The following is a 19,421-nucleotide window of genomic DNA, read 5'->3' on the forward strand; positions in this document are numbered from 1 at the left end:
TACGCAACAAAAGCTTTTCACTGTAACTCGGTACACGTGACAATAAACTAAACTAAAGTAATTTACCATCAGCAACATGTATCTTTGGCAGACCATAATGCTTTGATGGTTTGTTTAAAGCTTTAGAAAGTGTTTCTAGTAACATTGTGATCAGGCCTCCAGCAGAGGTTGTGAGCTCTGGTATATCACTGCAGTTCTTTTGACCGGCATTGCATTCATTTGATGGTTCAATGGCACTTTATTGCCACACGTAGCTTTGTACAGTGAAATTCCTTTCTTGTGGTTCAGTAAAATCTTACTATTCATCAGCACAATCATATTTAAGTACAAGAGTGTAAGATGGTAGATTACACTGAGACCGTACACAAGGGTCGCCATGTTTCTGGTGCCATCTTGTATCTTTCAAGAGCAAAGTTGTTAAAAGTGGTAAAGTCTTAACTTGGTCTTAAATGCTCTTTGTCCTAGCGGCAGCACTGGGTTGGAGTGATTCATTCATCAATCATTTTCCAATCATTTGTGCATGTTTTAATGGTAAATGAAAATGTAATGAATGATTCTTTACTGCCTGATTCCCAACAGCTAAAACAAAAACCAATGGAAAGTTCCACATCAGGCACCAGAGCGATGGGGGCAGTTTTTCGGGCTCTTCCCGTGTACAATGTAAGATCATCCTCATTGTGTTTACAGAGCAAATGACATGCTTGATAAGCTGTTAAATGAAGTCTAATTCAATGGCGTATATTTCACCAAATATCCAATTGCAAAATACTTATGCCTTTGAAAATTGATTTAACCCAGAATGAAATATGATTCGATAATTCAGTACTTTATTATCACATGTACCTAGGTACAGTGAAATTTGTTGTTTTTGCACACAATGCACCAAGTACACAAAGAGTTGCCACGTATCCGGTGCTGACAAAGTTACAAAAGTACTCATTAGACCATTAGATGGTCCCTCTTTGTAACTTGTTCACATAAAGGGTGGTGGGTGTATAGAACAAGCTGTAGGAGGAGATGGTTGAGGCAGGAACTATCGCAATGTTTAAGAAACATCGGTGTGGGCAAGTTGGGCCAAAAGCTCTATTTCCACTCTGTATGTCTCTATGACTCTATTTCAGAGGGTGAACTATTCACTAAATGAGTGAGACAGAAAGTTACACCTGGTTTAATTCTTCAACGTCTTGTTGTTTTCACAGATGGATCCTTTATTCCAAGTGGACCGATTTAAGAACATAACATTTCCTGAAGAAAAACGTAGTGACTCCCTCCATAACATTTTTGCAAGAGAAAAGAAAGCCACCATTTCAACCACTAAAACAGTAAGTCAGATAGAATAATAGTCAAGAATAAAATGGATATTAAAGTTCTGTGAAGGGGTCCTGATGTGAAATGTCGCTTATCCATCTTCTCCAGAGATGCTGCCTGACTTAATCATTTACTCCAGCAGTTTGCGCTGTTTTTCTGTAAAAAAAGTTTATTAATTGTCATGTAAAACACAAAGTGCTGGAGGATCTCAGCTGGTGTGGCAGCATCTGTGGAGGGAATGGATAGATGATGTATGTTTAGTTTTGTTTATTGTCATGTGCACTGAGGTACAGTGAAAAGCTTTTGTTGCGTGCGGAAAGACTATACGTGATTACAATCTAATCATCCACAATGTTAAAGGTAATAATATCTAGTGCAAGATAAGGTCAGTAATGTTCTATTAGTCTGCTGATCTCCAATGAGGTAGAAATTAGGTCAGAACTGATAACCCTGTATTGGGTAGGGAATCTTCTTCAGTCTGAAGAAGGGTCCCTACCTAATACGTCGCCGATCCATTTCCCTCCATAGATGTTGCCTGATCCACTGAGTCCCACCCGCACTCGTGTTTTGCTCAAAATTCCACCACCTGCCGTTCCTTCTCTATTTATTGTTATGTTTATTATTTCATATTCTTAAAAAAAAAACAAATCACTTTTCACTAGTCTCTATGAAAGCAGACTTGGAGTGTCAAATATAACTAAATGACCAGTTTCAGAATGTCCGGTTTTAGATACTTTCTGTCCTACATGAGAAGTGCTCATGAAAAAACTCATGAAAAGAGTTAATGTTTAAAATTATATCTCTACTGTTGATGCAAAATAATTTAATGTTTTGCCCATTTCTAAATTTGAAGTATGAATTGGAGAATATTTGCCACATTTTAATTTAGCCAATGTAATAATGCCTCAAAATAATCTATGTCTCTCCCAGTTGTATATACTTCTAACAGGCCTCCTCTTATCTTCTGCAGTTCCAGAGAAAATAATCCAAGTTTGTCCAACCTCTCTTTTTAGCCAATTTGTAGAAACAAAGAACTGCAGTTGCTTGTTTATACCAAAGATAGGCACAAAGTGCTAGAGTAGCTCAGCAGGTCAGGCAACATCTCTGGAGAAAAAGGATAAAGGACTTTTTGGGTCGGGACCATTCTTCAGACCTCTGAAGACTGTGAAGATGGATCCCGACCCAAAACGTCACCCATCCTTTTTCTCCAGAGATGCTGCCTGACCCACTGAGATACTCCAGCACTTTGCGACTATCTCTTTTTATAACCAATACCCTGTACTCCAGGCAGCATTCTGACAAACCTCTAGAAACCTATACCTACGACTACAGGATTATCGAATTTCTCCATTGCGACCAATTTTAGATCGCAGAAAATTTTTCAAAGTGTTGAAAAATTTGCGCCGACCATCCTGAGGCCGCGACTAGTTCCCAGAATGCAGGACCATCAGCGAACATGCAGCGACCATGTGGCGATCATGCGGTGAGCGCAGAGTCTCCTGCACTTGCCTAAAAAGTCGCCTAAGTGGGACAGGCCCTTAACTCTTATAATCAATGCGCCTAACAATGGCGAAGCCAGGTTTGTAGGGTTGTGTGGTCCATTGCTGCTCTCGTTTCCCATATTGTCATGTACAGTATTTGCAAGAAAGGTATTTTGGAATATTGATTAAAAATGAAATTGAAGCATTAAATGCCTCTATCTAAACTCATATTTTTGCACTGCAGGTTGCCAGGGGTTCTATTCTCCACCCTATTCAGACTTGCTATATTTTCAATGCTACTACTGCCCCACCTCCTTACGTGATGCTTTGAAGATAAGAACTACTACAGCCACGGCCAGTGCAGTATTTATCGCTACTAGTGGTCTTCAGATCGTTAGAAACCAAGTGATAATTTTTGAGTAGGACCACTCGGTTCGATTCATTGGAAACATTCAGTTCAGTTAAAGTAAAGTAAACTGCAGCATATTGATTCTGTTATATCTACTATTTACAAGTACGTTCTTTCAAGGATGGTATTAAGAAAATATATGGTTAAGAAGAGGTAATGATTGAATGGGTTATCATTTTAACACCTATCTTAACCAAGTGAATCTTACTGATGGCATGGGAACAGCCATTCCCAAAGAAGTGCAGATTTGTAGGTTAATTGGCTTCGGTAAAAATTGTCAATTGCTCCTAGTGTGTAGGATGTTTGTTAAGGAATGGGGTGATCTCTGGTCCACACCGTCTTGGTGGGCCTAAAGGCCTGTTTCCACGCTGTATTGCTAAAGTGTCAAGTCTAAAGAAACCCACGCAATCTCAGGGATAATGTGCAAACTCCACACAGACAGCAGATGTCAGGATCTATGGCACTGCGAGGCAGTAGCTTTTCCAACTACATTGCTGTGTTGCTGTTCTGTGCAACTGCGAACAGCATCCTTTTTAAAATAGAGATCTGACAGGACCAACAGAAATAAACTTGGGTGTGAGTAATTGCTAAATCATATCATTGTAAAGACTGTATCAATATAAACATTTCATTTGCCCTCTAAACAATCATGGGCAGTAAAAGGGTTCCACAATAGACATTCAATTGCCATGCATGATGATGTGTTGAAAGCAGTCATCTCTTACACTGAAGCAAGAAGTGGGTAATAGCCATCAGAACAGAATGTGGACAAGTCAATTGTGAAAATGGTTTTATAAAGCTAATATACATGCCCTAAAGGGATACTTACTAAATGTTTAAACGTGAATAATTCAAGAGTCGAGAATGTTTTATTGTCATATGCTCCGAAACGGAACAATAAAATTCTTACTTGCAGCAGCATAACAGATGTGTAAACAGTATGTTGCAGTGTTCAGGCTCCTATACCAACTTCCCGATGGGCAGTAGTGAAATGAGTGCATAGCCAGGGTGACAATAGACAATAGACAAAAGGTGCAGGAGTAGGCCATTCGGCCCTTCGAGCCAGCACCGCCATTCAATGTGATCATGGCTGATCATCCCCAATCAGTACCCCGTTCCTGCCTTCTCCCCATATCCCCTGACTCTGCTATTTTTAAGAGCCCTATCTAGCTCTCTCTTGAAAGCATCCAGAGAACTCGCCTCCACCGCCCTCTGAGGCAGAGAATTCCACAGACTCACCACTCTCCGTGAGAAAAAGTGTTTCCTCGTCTCCGTTCTAAATGGCTTACTCCTTATTCTTAAACTGTGGCCCCTGGTTCTGGATTCACCCAACATCGGGAACATGTTTCCTGCCTCTAGCGTGTCCAAACCCTTAACAATCTTATATGTTTCAATGAGATACCCTCTCATCCTTCTAAACTATAGAGTGTACAAGCCCAGCTGCTCCATTCTCTCAGCATATGGCTGTCCCGTCATCCCGGGATTTAACCTTGTAAACCTGCGCTGCACTCCCTCAATAGCAAGACTGTCCTTCCTCAAATTAGGGGACCAAAACTAGACACAATAGTCCGGGTGTGGTCTCACTAGGGCTCTGTACAACTGCAGAAGGACCTCTTTGCTCTTATATTTGATTCCTCTTGTTAAAAAGGCCAAAATGCCATTCGCTTTCTTCACTGCCTGCTGTACCTGCATGCTTACTTTCATAGACTGATGTACAATGACCCCCAGATCCCGTAGTACTTCCCCTTTTCCCAACTTGACGCCATTTAGATAGTAATTCCTTAGTTCTATCCATACTTACTCCTCATCTCCTGTTTCAATGTCAGCCCTTGAACTGAATTTCATTCCTCACCAACAGGACAACCCCACCCCCACTCCCTCTGCCCACCTGTCTGTATTTTCGATAGGAGGTATACCCTTGAATATTCAGTTCCCAGCCCTGGCCCTCTTGCAGCCATGTTTCAGTAATTCCCACAACATCATACTTGCCAGTTTCTAACTGAGCCTCAAGCTCATCCACTTTATTCCTTATACTTCGCGCATTCATTTACAGCACTTTGACCTCCGTATTCACTTTCCCACTTGCAATGCTCGCAATTGGCCCTGACCTTACTCTGTTGTCCCTTCTCGAGCTTTCCGTGCCATTAATTCGAAAATCTTTTGTAATTTTTCCTGTAGCCACTTCCCCTTCAACTCCATCTTTATACTCCCAATTTGTTAATCCCTCCCCCCCACTATTTTGTTTAAACCCACACGTGTAGCCCTAGCAAACCTGCCTGCTAGAATGTCAGTCCCCCTCCTGTTAAGGTGTAACCCGTCCCTTTTGTACAGGTCACCCCTACCCCAGAAGAGATCCCAGTGGTCTATAAATCTAAATCCTTGCTGCCTGCACCAGCCCCTCAGCCACACATTCAGATCCCCTACCTCCCTGTTCCTGTCCTCACTAGCACGTGGTACTGGAAGCAATCCAGAGATAACCACCCTAGAAGTCCGGCATTTCAGTCTACTTCCCAACTCTCTGAAGTAATGTTGGAGAACCTCCTTCCTCTTCTTCCCGATGTTGTTTGTGCCCACGTGCACAACTACTGCCGGCTGTTCACCTTCACTCTCGAGGATATTCAGAATTCGGTTCATGACATCCTGAACCCTGGCAACAGACCATTCTCGTATCTCGTCTGCCGCCACAGAATCTCCTGTTCACTCCTCGGACAATAGGGCTCTGCCCGATGTCGGTCTCGCCGGTCGAGTCCCATCTCTAGGATTGGAGCCACCAACGTGCCGCCGCTCGTACTGTAAACATCATCTCCCCGGACAGTTCCCAAGAGGGTGTACCTGTTTTCATTAGACACAGCCACCTGGGTCTTCTGCACTCCACAATTTCCACCCTTTCTCTCCGTCACACACCTTGGTTCTTCCCATAACCTCGGCGTGACAACCTCACTGTAGGTCCTGTCCAGGAAACTCTCGTTTTCCCGGATGGCACTGAAGTCATCAAGCTGCTTCTCCAGTGCCCCAACATGGTAGCAGCGGCTCCATCTGTGTCCTTGGGCTCCCACATTCTGCAAGCCTCACACTGTCTCATCTGCCCCGACATGTGTTCACCACGTTCCGTCCTCTCGAGCTTTATGCAAAGCCTCCTCTCCTCAGCTTCCTCGCCGAAGACTCTCGAGCCAAAGACTAACATTTTTCTCACAAGGCCGCTCCCTCACTGCCGCTCCCTAAGAGCCGTCTTGCTTATATTGACTGATAAATTGCCTAATTTACCAAATTACAAACCAAATTCCTCAGTTTTAAACTGTTTTCCCCCTCTGACTCACTTCTAACTCTCCTCCCACTCGATGTGGGTCTTTGGGAGTGTGGTCAGAGTGGTGTGCGTCTCTGATGATGCTGGCTGCCATTTTGAGGCAGTGATTGCTGTAGATCTCTTCGATGGTGGGGAGGTCAGTGCCAACCACTTTTTTGTAATCCGCAGACAATGGGTGCATTTTCCATCCCTCACCAGGATTATCCTCATGTGAATTGTGTAATTGTGTAACTGCAATTCTGTTTCCGTGCTGTATGACTCTATTTAATAGGATCATGGATACTTAACTGCAACTTCACCTCCACATTCTGTCAAAGAAAGTTCCAAAGACTCACAACCCTCTGAGAGAAAATATTTTGTTCTGAATGAATGACTGGATCTTCCGGTTAATAACCATCTTACCTCACCTTCCCATTCCCATCCCGCCATTTCTGTCTTGGGCCTCCTCCAGTGCCAGAGTAAGACCACCTGCAAATAGGGGCAACGTCGCCTCATATCCCCCTTGGTTTGATTGACACAAAATGCTGGAGTAACTCAGTGGGTCAGGCAGCATCTCTGGAGAAAAGAAAAGGTGACGTTCCAGGTTGGGACCCTTCTTCAGACTGGGTGTGAAGATAGGTGGGCACTTTGTGCCTATCTTCGGTATAAACCAGCATCTGCAGTTCCTTCCTTCACATTTTGTCTCCCTCCTGGTCTACATTCCAACTGTATAAACATTGAATTCTCCAATTTTAAATAATTCTGTCCCCACCCTTCATTCTCTTTCCCATGTCCACTGCCCACCTGTAAGTACATATTTCTCCCATCATCTCTCATCTTCTCCCCATCAGCCACTCTGCACCTTCACCCTCCTTCGTACACGCATCACCCAACTCTAAGTCCCACATTTCACTTTTTTTCGTCCTCTTTCCCTTCTTCGCTGCCCCTTCCACCTACATCCCTCCCTCTGGCTTTACATTTCACGTTCTTTCCTTATCTGCCACGCTGTTGTCCACTTTTCACCTTTAACCTTTGTCATTTACTCCACCCACCTGTCAATAAACCCCCCCTGACCTGTATCCACCTATCACTCGCCAGGCCCTGCCCTCCACCCACGGCAGCCTCACCAGCAGCGGCCTTTCGACTTTTTTGTTTTGGGGGGGGGGGGGGGGGGGGGGGGGGGGAATAGGGGGAAACTGTTTTCAGTCACTTACCTCGAGGGAGATGCGACTTTTCTCTTTGTCGCATCTTCGCCCCAGTCACGGCCTAACAACTTGGATTGGTGCGGCCTTTCTCGGAGAACGGCCCAGAGCTTCAGCAGCAGGCACGGCGGACTTACCATCATGGAGCGGGGCGATCCTTTGCCGAGGATCGCCAGAAGAAGTGCTCCGACTGCCGGCCTGCTACCTATAACATCCTGAAGCCTCGGCCTGCAGAGCGTCTAGCAGCAGGCATGGAACGGACTTAACCATCACGGAGCGGGGGTGATCCCTTGCCAGGGATCGCCGGAGAAGAGTGCCAGCCTGAGGCCTATAACATCGTGAAGCCACGGTCTTTGATAAGAAAGTGGCCGATTTCTGTGAATCCTGATTCGTCCCGACGTCGGAGTTTAGATCATCCCCACGAGAGGGCCTGCACATTGGGCCGTCCGTAGCGGCGACTACGGAGGGTTCATGGCCCCGACCACGGTGAACAAAGGAGGAAGATGGACTGAAGGATATTGCCTTCCATCATGGTGAAGAATGTTCATTCCACTGTGGTGGATGTTTATGTTAAATTCTATCGTGTATTGTGTTCTTTTTGTTTGTATGGCTGCATGGTAACTCAAATTTAACTGTACCTTAATTGGTGCATGTGACAATAAATGTGAATTTGAACTTGAACTTGAACTTGAACTACCTTCTTCCCCCAACTCCAATCTGTTTGCAGAAAGGTCCCAACCTGAAACGTCATCTGTCCATTCCCTCCACAGATGCCACCGGACCCACTGAGTTCCTCCAGCACTTTGTGTTTTGCTCAAGATGACAGCATCTGGGTGGCACAATGGCGCAGCGGTAGAGTTGCTACATCACAGCGCCAGAGACCCGGGTTCGATCTTGACTATGGGTGCTGTCTGTACAGAGTTTGTACGTTCTCCCTGGGACCTCATGGGTTTTCTCCGTGTGCGCCAGTTTCCACCCACACTCCAAACAGTGGGTGGGTGTGTAGGTTAATTGTCTTTGGTAAAATTGCCCCCAGTGTGTTGGACAGTGCTAGTGTACAGGATGATCGCTTGTCTACATGGACTCGGTGGACTGAAGGGCCTGTTTCCACGCCGTATCTCTGAAGTCTAATGTCAAAACCTGCAGCTCACTGTGCCTCCAGGTTATCATCTCTGTTGCCTTTAGTGTTAATTCAGTAAACAGTTTCTCAAAGCATCTTTTATGGGGCATGATAATGGACCACAACTACATTTCTCAATTCAACTGTTAGGATCCTATTTTTCAAGCGTTGATTATTATGCCCAGAAGCAGCCAATATTTTTCAACATTTCAAAGGACAACAGGCTTGAGTTGTTTATCCCTGAAACAATCACTGTTCATGCACATAGCTGATGTCACACTCTGCAGATCAAGGGCCAGAATCAGGAATAATTATGTTTTTCATTTATTAATTGTTGGCTGAAATCTTTGTCAACACATTAGAACAGGTTAAACCAGGCTTGATTTCACTCAGTCAGATAGGACAAAGTTCTAATTGTGTGAATAATTGCTGTGGTTCCCTCGTGAATGGAGTTTATAAAGAGATTTCAGAACGGCATAATCGTAAATCTACTTTCAGTTGGATAATTGCTACAAGATTATAAATGCAACAAGAGCATAGCGTGATTGTTTGATTCATATTAATGTGGACCTAATTGACCAACTTTGTATGAATAATTGAAGTTACACAAAAATTATCACATTGTGCACGACCATAAGAGCTACTGTAATTTACTCAGTTCTCATGGGGTGGCACAGTGGTAGAATTGCTGCATCACAGCGCCAGAGACCCAGGTTCGATTCTGACTATGAGTGCTGTCTGTACGGAGTTTGCGTATTCTCCCTGTCTGGGTGCTCCACTTTCCTCCCACACTCCAAAAACGTGTAGGTGTGGGTTAATTGTCTTTTGTAAATTGTAAATTATCCCTCGTGTGTTCCTAGAATAATACTAGTGTACAAGGTGATCGATCACTGGTCGATGCGGACTCAGTTTTCATGCCATGTCTCCAGACAATAAAATCCACAACTCTACCCTTGGAGAAAAAAACTATTTTATTTAAAGCTTTCTCCAGGGCTTAAGCCAGTGATAAGGAAGCACAGTGGGAGGACCCAGCTGAAACATTTCCTCAAATCTTGATGGAAACATTGGATATAGGAACACGAGTTGGAATTTCAGCTCCTTACACCTTCTCTGCCATTTAATCCGATTATGGCTGCTTATCCGAATTCAATGCCTTAGTCATTCTTCTTCCTTATCCGTTCCATCCCTTTAGCCCTCAGAACTATATCCCGTTCTTGAATAAATAGAACACAGAACAGTACAGCACAGGAATTGGCCCTTTGGAACACAATGTCTATGCCGAACATGATATCAAGCTAAACTAATCTCCTCTAAACTAATCTCCTCCAAACAATTCCGTCAGGCTGGAAAGATTAGGTGCAGGAAGGATATTACCAATGTTCCCAATGTTGGGGGAGTCCAGAACCAGAGGTCACAGTTTAAGAATAAGGGGTAGGCCATTTAGGACTGAGAGGAGGAAAAACGTTTTCACCCAGAGAGTTGTGAATCTGTGGAATTCTCTGCCACAGAAGGCAGTGGAGGCCAATTCACTGGATGTTTTCAAGAGGGAGTTAGATTTAGCTCTTAATGCCCCTGTCCCACTTAGGAAACCTGAACGGAAACCTCCGGAGACTTTGCGCCCCACCCAAGGTTTCCGTGTGGTTCCCGGAGGTTGCAGGTGGTTGCTGGAGGTTGCAGGTAGTGGAAGCAGGTAGCGAGACTGACAAAAACCTTCGAGAACCTCTGGGAACCGCACGGAAACCTTGGGTGGGGCGCAAAGTCTCCAGAGGTTTCCATTCAGGTTTCCTTAGTGGGACAGGGGCATTAGGCTAAAGGAATCAAGGGATATGGGGAAAAAGCAGGAACTGATTTTAGATGATCACCTATGGTCATATTGAATCGTGGTGCTAGTTCGAACAGCCGAATGGCCTACTCCTGCACCTATTTTTCTATGTTTTTATGTTTCTAATGGCAGAGAACTCCAGGACCAGGAGCCACAGCCTAAGGCTGTGGGATAGGTCAGGTAGGACTGAGATGGGGAGAATTAGTTCCAAAATCTAAATTCTGAAGCATCTGAGGTTCCTAGTTTCTACAGGAGAGGAAATGTCATTTCATTTCTAAAACTAATCTCCTCTGCCTGCACGTGATTCCTATCACTCCCTGCATATCCATGTGTCCATCTAAAAGCCTCTTAAAACCACTGTCGTATCTGCCTCCACAACCATCCACGGCAGTGTTCCAGGCTCCCACCATGCTCCATGTAACCTACCTACCCCTTTGGTGACCCTCAGACTATCCTTGATCGGACTTTGCTGGCTTAATTTGAACTAAAAGTTATTCCTTTATCATGTATCTATACACTGTAAATGGATCAATTGTACTCATGCATTGTCTTTCTGCTGACTGGTTAGCACGCAACAAAAACTAAACGTATACATGACAATAAACTAAACTAAACTGAACTTGCCTCCTACATTGCCTTTAAACGTTGCCCCTCTCACCTTAAAGCTATATCCTCTCATCTTTGACATTCTCTACCAAATAAAAAAGGTTCGAAGACTAGTGGTATGCCTCAGGGTTCGGTGCTGGGCCCGTTACTGTTTGTCATCTACATCAATGATTTGGATGAGAACATACAGGGCAAGATTAGCAAGTTTGGTGATGATACAAAAGTGGGTGGTTTTGCAGATAATGAAGATGGTTGTGAATGATTGCAGCAGGATGTGGATCGATTGGCCAGGTGGGCGGAGGAATGGTTGGTGGAATTTAGTGTAAGGTGTAGCATTTTGGGACGTCTAACAAGGGCAGGACCTACACAGTGAATGGTAGACCTCTGGGGAGTGTTGAAGAGCAGATGGATCTAGGAGTGCAGGTGCATGGTTCCTTGAAGGTCGGGTCACAGGAGGTCAAAAAGGCTTTTGGCACATTAGCCTTCATCAGTCAGATTATTGAGTATAGAAGTTGGGAGGTCATGTTGTGATGTATAAGACATTGGTGAGACCACATTTTAAATGTCGTGTTCAGTTCTGGGCACCATGTTATAGGAAAGATATTGTCAAGCTTGAAAGGGTTCAGAAAAGACATGAGGATGTTGCCAAGACTAGAGGGTGTGAGGTATAGGGAGAGATTGAGTAGGCTGGGTCTCTATTCGCAGGAGGATGAGGGATGATCTTATTGAGGTATACAAAATCATGAGAGGAATAGATTGGGTAGATGCACAGAGTCTATTGCCCAGAGTATGGGAATCGAGGACCAGAGGACATAGGTTCAAGGTGAAGGGAAAAAGATTTCATAGGAATCCGAAGGGTAACTTTTTCACACATAGGATGGTGGATGTATGGAATAAGCTGCCGGAGGAGGTAGTTGAGGCTGGGACTATCCCATCATTTAAGAAACAGTTAGACATGGATAGGACAGGATATGGACGAAGCGCAGGCAAGTGGGACCAGTGTAGCTGGGAGATTGTTGGCCAGTGTGGGAAAGTTGGCCGAAGGGCCTGTTTCCACACTATATCACTGTATGACTGTCTACCCTATATATGCCTTAAATTAATGATTTGAACATTCAACAAAAGCAATGTTTAATGATTTCACTTCTACAATACTTTCTGTGGCGGAGAATTCCACTGGCCTCACCTCTCTCTGAGTGAAGAGATTTCTCCCCATCTCAGTCCTACCTGATCTATCCTAAATCCCTGGATTGTGACTCCTGGTCCTTGACTTCTCTGCCATTGAGAATATGCTTCCCGCACCTTATCTATCCAGTCTTGACAGAATTATCTAGATTTTGATGCAATTATCTCTCATTCATAAAGCTCCAATAAATATGAATCCAATTGTCCCAATTTCTCCTTGTATGTCAGTCCAGCAACCTCAGAAATCAGTCTGGGGAACCTTCAGCAGTTTGGTTTATTGTCACTGTACCGAGGTACAGTGATAAGCTTTTCTTGCCTGCAATCCAGTCAGCGGAATGACAATACTCCCTCCATCGCAAGAACATCCTCAGAAAAGGAGACCAGAATTGTACTTGAAACTCAAATTGTGGTTTCAGCAAAACCCCATTCAACTGAAATGAGATACTTCCCTGTAGACACAAGGTGCAACTACAGATGCTTTAAACTTCAGAGATACAGGGCAGAAACAGGCCCTTTGGTCCACTGAGTCCGTGCCTACCAGCAATCACCCTGTGCATTAGCACTATCCTACACACGTGGGATAATATAACAAATTGGCAAAGCCAATTAACCTACAAAACTGTATATCTTTGGGTTGCGGGAGGAAACCGGTAGCACACAGAGAAGACCCATGCATTCACATGGAGAGCATACAAACTCCTCACAGGTAGCACCCGAGGTCAGGATCGAACCTGGATCTCTGACGCTGTAAGGCTGCAACTCTACTGCTGTGCCGCAGTGCCGTCGCTGCAGGTTTATTGCTGGTTTACAAAAAAATGCAGGCGATGTTTTCCCTACACTGTCCCAATAGCACGGAGGCCTCTCTGCATCCACACATCCCAAGCTCACACGCAGTTCTGTGCCATCTGCAAGCCTGGATATATTACATCTAAATCATTAATGTGTATTGTGAATAGTTTCATTCCCTAGGTAAATTATTAATATGTTAACTGAACGGCCCTGGTCATACGACAGCTTTCTCTGATCTGTTAATGGATGAGTTTATCCATTTATGTGCATGCCAAATGTCATATTGTGCTCAATAGTATAACTTTGGGCTTGTAGATTAGATTAGATTAGATTAGATTAGATTAGATTAGATTAGATTAGATTAGATTAGATTAGATCACCTTTTATTGTCATTCAGACCAAAGTCTGAACGAAATTGAAGCAGTCATACATACAATACAATACAATAAAAAACAACAATAAACACATATTAACATCCACCACAGTGAGTCCACCCAACATCTCCTCACTGTGATGGAGGCAAAAGTCTTAGGTCTCCAGTCTCTTCCCTTCTCTTCTCCCTCTGCGCTGAGGCGATACCCCCCGGGCGATGTTACAACTGTCCCGCGGCTCAAACACCGCGGCCCGGGGTGGTCGAAGCTGCCGCCCACCAGTCCTGCTGACGCAGCCGCTGGCCCGCGGCCGAACCCCGGACTCAGGCCACCACCGCCAGAACACCGTCCCAGCCCCGAGCCGGATCGCCCTCACGTGAGTGCCGTTACCGTCTCAGCCTCGCGCCAGGCCGCCCCGACTGGGCGCCGCTCCTCCCTCGGGCTGGGCCGCCCCGACTGGGCGCTGCTCCTCCCTCGGGCTGGGCCGCCCCGACTGGGCGCCGCTCCTCCCTCGGGCTGGGCTGCCCCGACTGGGCGCCGCTCCTCCCTCGGGCTGGGCCGCCCCGACTGGGCGCCGCTCCTCCCTCGGGCTGGGCCGCCCCGACTGGGCGCCGCTCCTCCCTCGGGCTGGGTCGCCCCGACTGGGCACCGCTTCTCCCTCGGGCTGGGAACGCCGTACCTCCCCGAGCTCGGCCACTCCGACGGGAGCACCGTTCCTTCCTCGGGCCGGCCGTCCTCACGGGAGCGTCACAGCCCCTCACGGAAGCACTGTTCCAGCCCCGAGCCGGGCCGCCCTCACGAGAGCGAGCTCAGTGCGAGTCCTGGCGGGCTCTGCCTCCTGAGCCTCGAGGTCGCCAGCTCCGCCATTAGGCCTCAGCGCAGACGGAGGCAGAGAAGGGGAATACGACAAAAAAGTCGCATTCCCCCGCAGGGAGAGACAGCAAGCCCCGTTTCACCCCCCCCCCCCCCCAAAACAGAAACTAAAAACCAAAACTAGACTAACCAAAACGAAAATAAACAACCCAAAAAAACACAAAACAAACAGGACTGCGGAGAGCCGCTGCAGCCAGAGCCGCGCCGCCACTAGGTGTTGATTTGCTATTATCCTAACCAAAACTACCACAACAGAGTGTGGAGGATGGAATTGCAGATGCTGGTTGAAACTGAAGATAGGCGCAAAGTGCTGGAGTAACTCAGCAGATCAGACAGCATCTCTGGAGAAAAGGAAAAGGTGATGTTTCGGGTCGACACCCTTCTTCAGACTGATAACAGAATTACTGACACAGGAGACTGCAGATACTGCAATTTTGAAGGGAAAAAAATAAAGTTCTGGAGGAACTCATTAGGTCAGGCAGCAACTGCAGATGGGGAATGGGCAGGTGATGTTTCGGGTCAGAAGCCTTCTTCAGTCTGGAAAGTGTCCTGACCCAGAAAATTGTCTGCCCACGTTTGGAGCTGGACAGTGGCGCAGTGGTAGAGTTTCTGACTTACAGCGCCAAAGACCCGGGTTCGATCCTGACTATGAGTGCTGTCTGTATGGTCTGGATGTTTTCTTGTGACCACATGGGTTTTCTCCAGGTGCCCCGATTTCATTCCGCACTCCAAAGACGTACAGGTTTGTAGGTTAATTGGCTAAGGTAAATTGTAAATTGTCCCTTGTGTGTAGGATAGTGCTAGTATATGGGGCGATTGCTGGTCGGCGCGGACTTAATGGGCTGAATGGCCTGTTTCCACGTTGTATCTCTTAAATCTAAAGTAAAGTCTAAAGTCTAAAGATCCTGTGCTGTACTAGATGGCGGGGGCAATTAACCTACAAACCCACACGTCTTTGGGATGTGGGAGTAAATGTTCATAAGACAATAAGACGTAGGAGCACAATTGAGCCATTTGGTCCATTGAGTCTGCTCTGCCATTCAATCATGGCTGATCTACACTTCCTCATCTCCTTTCTAAAGATGCATCTTTTTTTCTGAGGTTATGCCCTCTGGTCCTAGACTCTCCAACTACTGGAAACATCCTCTCCACATCCACTCTATCCAGATCTTCCATGATTCGGTCAGTTTCAATGAGGTCCCCCTCATCTTTCTAACCTCCAGCGTATAAGGATGGTGGAACAGAGTTAACACTTCAGGTTGGAGACCTTTCGCAAGAACTTTGACCTGTTCTGTTACTTCTATTTCTCTTCCCATAAATGCTGCCTCAACTGCTGAATGATTTCAGATTTTCTGCATCTATTCCAGATTTTTAGCATTTGCGGATTTTTTTTTCATTTATAAGAGTAATGTTTTACGGTATCACTGTGAATTATTTACTGTGCTAAATATTATTTCCAGCAATCATGTCGGCTATCCAGGGCTTTCACTATTTTGGTAGTTTTCAATGAGATCCCCTCTTCATCCTAAATTCCAATGAGTACAGACCAAGAACCATCAAATGCTCCTCATCCCTTAACCCAATCATCCCTGGGATCATTCTTGTAATCCTCCTCTGGACCTGTTCCAACACCAACACATCCTTTCGTAGATATGGGGCCCTACATGTTTGTAGGTTGTATGCTTTTGATGCTTTATTTTAACAATTACATATTCATAGTCATAGAGTCATAAACCACGGAAACAAGCCTTTGGCCCACACTGACCAACATGACATTTAAAAGTTACCTTTCAGGTTCCTATTAACTTTCCTCCCTCACCTTAAACCTATGTCCTCTTGTCCATGATACTCCTACTCTGGACAAAAAATCTCTGTTTGTTTCGCCAATCTATTCCTCTCATGACTTTGTACACCTCTAGAAGATCACCCCTAATCTTCCTGAGCTCCAAGGAATAAAGTCCTAGCCTGCTCAACCTCTCCCTATAGTTCAGGCCCTCGAGTCTTGGCAACATCCTCGTAAATCTTCTCTGCACTCTTTTGTAGCTTGACAACATCTTTCCTTTAACATGGTAACCAAAACTGAAAACAATACTCTTAATGTGTACTCAGCAAAGTCTTAGATAATTGCAGCATAAAATCCCAACTTCTATACTCAAAACTCTGACTGATGAAGGCCATTGTGCCGGCAAAGTCTTATTTGCCTGTGGTGCCACTTTCAAGGAACTATGTTCCTGCTCTCCTAGATCCCTCTAGGTTACAACATTCCACAGAGCCCCTTACCATTCACTGTGTTGGTCCTGCCCATGTTAAACTTTCCAAAATGCAACAACTCGCACTGCTCTGTATTCTTTCTCTTTCACAGAAATTATTTCTCTGCATTAATTGTCCTTCTTTGATTTATTGTACATCCGTGTGACCTGAAACCCACGTCCTCTGGTTCTCGATTTCTCCCACTCTGGGCAAGAGACTGCGTTTACCCGATCTATTTCTCTCATGATTTTGTGCAAATCTATAAAATCACCCCTGGGTTTAAGGTGACCTTAAACTCATCTTGACTCTTGACTGCCTTTAGAAAAACCCGGGGAGGCGATCCGTTCAGTCAAGGACTGACAGATGATGCATGCATCCGAAGAAAAATAATATCAACTCGGCGCTTATGATTCAGCGTACAGTTAGTTTACTGTGCGTTGTGGGCGGAAATAGGGAATATTCTGGCTTTAATAAACAGATCTCTCTCCTGGGAAGAAAAAAAACGCGATGAAGGGGTGTAAGTGGATGCGGATTTTTCTGAGGCTTTCTGCATGAGCGATGTAGGTACCAACTTGGTTCAAGCTTGCATCTGGTCGGCCGTGTCACCCGCTTTTGTTGCATCACATCTACCGCTGGTTAATTTCACGGGACATTTCCCCATTCACAATTTCCCGTCCCCTTCACCTCCTGTACTCATTTAATTTCTTCTCTTCTCTTTCCTCTTTTCTTTTTGTTTTGTGTCGGATTGTTCCTTCTCGCTGTTTATTGTCTTGTTTCAGTTTTCATTTTTTTCCCCCTCTCCACCTCCCCCTGCCCGCACAATGCTGAATCCTGCAGCCACCTTCGTCTTCCCTTATTCGTCCCCATCCAACCTGCCGTTCGCTCGGCGGGCAGTCCCAGCGCAGTCCGGGTGAGAGTGTCAGGAGGTCCCGGAGGCGGAGGGAAGGAGGGAAAGAGGGAGGGAAGGAGGGGAGGAAAGGAGGGAGGAGGGCGAGCCGCGTGTACGCGCTGCGCGCTCCCTCGCACTCCCTACCCCGCCGGGAGCACCATCCAGCAACAACCCACTATCCAGGCCAGCAGAGAGTGTGTGTGTGTGTGTGCCTTGCCCCGCTGTCACTGCTTGTCATGAGCGCCCTCTCCAATGCGCCTCACTGAAACCGCGCCGAAGACACTACTTCCAAGAAGCAGAGGAGCTGAGAAAGTCTCCAGACGAGACCACCCCGCGGATACAGGCAAGAAAGCTGCTGACAAACCCGGGTCCACAAATGTCGCCGTGAAAATGCACCGGGTAGATTTCACCTGTGCTTAGGATCTAATTTTAATTTCCAAAAAAAAGAGAATAAAGGAAGGCGGGGGAGAGGGAGAACCTGGAATTGGCTTTGGCGTGGACCACAGTAGCAGGTCTGTTTCCTTGTATGATGTGCAACAATTCACACTACAGTCAAGACGACCAGAGACAATGTAAATTCCTGTCATATATGTTCTACCAGGCTGTCAGAGACCGCAAACCCGTGTGGATGCTGGAGGATATGAGGACGATGGAGTCGTTTTACTGGGAAGAGAACGCCAGCCTCCGTACGTACTCCCCGTCTGAAGCCCTGTTATACGCCGTGGTCCACAATCACCTCCCGTACGCCCGCTACTTGCTGTCTCACTACGCGGACGATGCGTTGCAGGTTCCCGGCGATCGCTTCTGCTGTTGCCCGTCCTCCGCTCCCCATCTCGCCATGGCCGTCAGGTACGACCGCAAGGACATCCTTGGCTTGATCTTGAAGATTGCCAACCAACTGCCCGGCCTCAAGTCGTACATTAACAGGAAGGGCTGCTTCCACGTCGAAGATGGGAAGACACCGCTGCACTTGGCCTGCGAGCTGCTGAGAGCGGAGACCGTCCTCATGTTACTGGGCAGCGGCGCCTCGCCCAAGATAGTGGACAGCAAGGGACTAACCCCGCTGGACGTGATCCTGGAGCAACTGCAGATGTCCAAGATCAACGCGGAATCCAAAAAGTTGTGCATGGAGCATCTCCTTCTCTTCACCTCAAGTCTCCAGTTTAAGATGAAGAGGGTCTTGAAAGACAACCCGGCCGAATGGAATAAGCTTCTGGGAGAAGAGAAGTATAACTACCTCTGTGGGAAAGCACCCGCCACTTTATTCCTCATTTCTATGCAGGGCATCTTAAAATGCCTCCCGCCGTCCGATTTCCCAGCGAGCGTGAAGCAATTGCCCATCCCGCAGTCCTTAAAACCCTTGCCTCCGGAGAGGTTGAAACTGCGTTCAGTCGATGTACAATGACATCTTCCAGACCCTGCCAATTCACCCTGACAGGGACTTTCGTGGACCTGAAATGAAATGTTGTTGCGGGAATGTGTTGTATCAAATACAAAATTGTCCTCTAATGAAACAAAGCATGGCGTGTGTTTCCTCATATATTTTTTATCTAGCTTGTCTATATTTCAACGCGTTTTTAAAGAACCGATAAACAGATTTAAAAAAAAACGCCATTAGCTGATGGATTAGCTCGTCAAACGGGACTTTCTTTTGACCCAATGCTGTGTGGAGAATGCGGATCGAACTTGCAACCTTTACTTGACTCACTCACTTAAATGTCAATTTGCCAGGAATTTAGAAGGAGGAGGGAGGTGCACTTTAATTTCTGTTAGCATGCATAAAGGAGAAAAACAAAATGTAACGCACCAGCAGATGTTTCTTTTTGCTTGTCT

The 19,421-nt window shown here is 46.0% G+C and overlaps 1 protein-coding gene across 2 annotated transcripts; it reads left to right on the top strand.

Moving 5' to 3' along the window:
- The first annotated feature begins 17,047 nt into the window (after positions 1–17,047).
- On the top strand, positions 17,048–19,197 carry LOC116976000 (ankyrin repeat domain-containing protein 9-like). 2 transcript variants are annotated; one of them, XM_033025469.1, is made up of 2 exons: positions 17,050–18,100; positions 18,190–19,197. In XM_033025469.1, exon 2 carries the CDS (start codon positions 18,217–18,219, stop codon positions 18,991–18,993), a length of 777 nt encoding a protein of 258 aa, XP_032881360.1. In that variant the 5' UTR covers positions 17,050–18,100; positions 18,190–18,216; the 3' UTR covers positions 18,994–19,197. The 2 variants fall into 2 exon arrangements, with proteins under 2 accessions (XP_032881361.1, XP_032881360.1); XM_033025470.1 differs by having other exon boundaries at positions 17,048–19,197.
- The last annotated feature ends 224 nt before the right edge of the window (positions 19,198–19,421 follow it).

This window comes from Amblyraja radiata, chromosome 8 (genome assembly GCF_010909765.2).
Source record: "Amblyraja radiata isolate CabotCenter1 chromosome 8, sAmbRad1.1.pri, whole genome shotgun sequence".
Lineage (NCBI taxonomy): Eukaryota > Metazoa > Chordata > Chondrichthyes > Rajiformes > Rajidae > Amblyraja > Amblyraja radiata.

Excerpts from the sequence above, each read along its gene's own strand:
- LOC116976000 (XM_033025470.1), top strand. The coding sequence starts at position 18,115 with ATGATGTGCAACAATTCACACTACAGTCAAGACGACCAGAGACAATGT.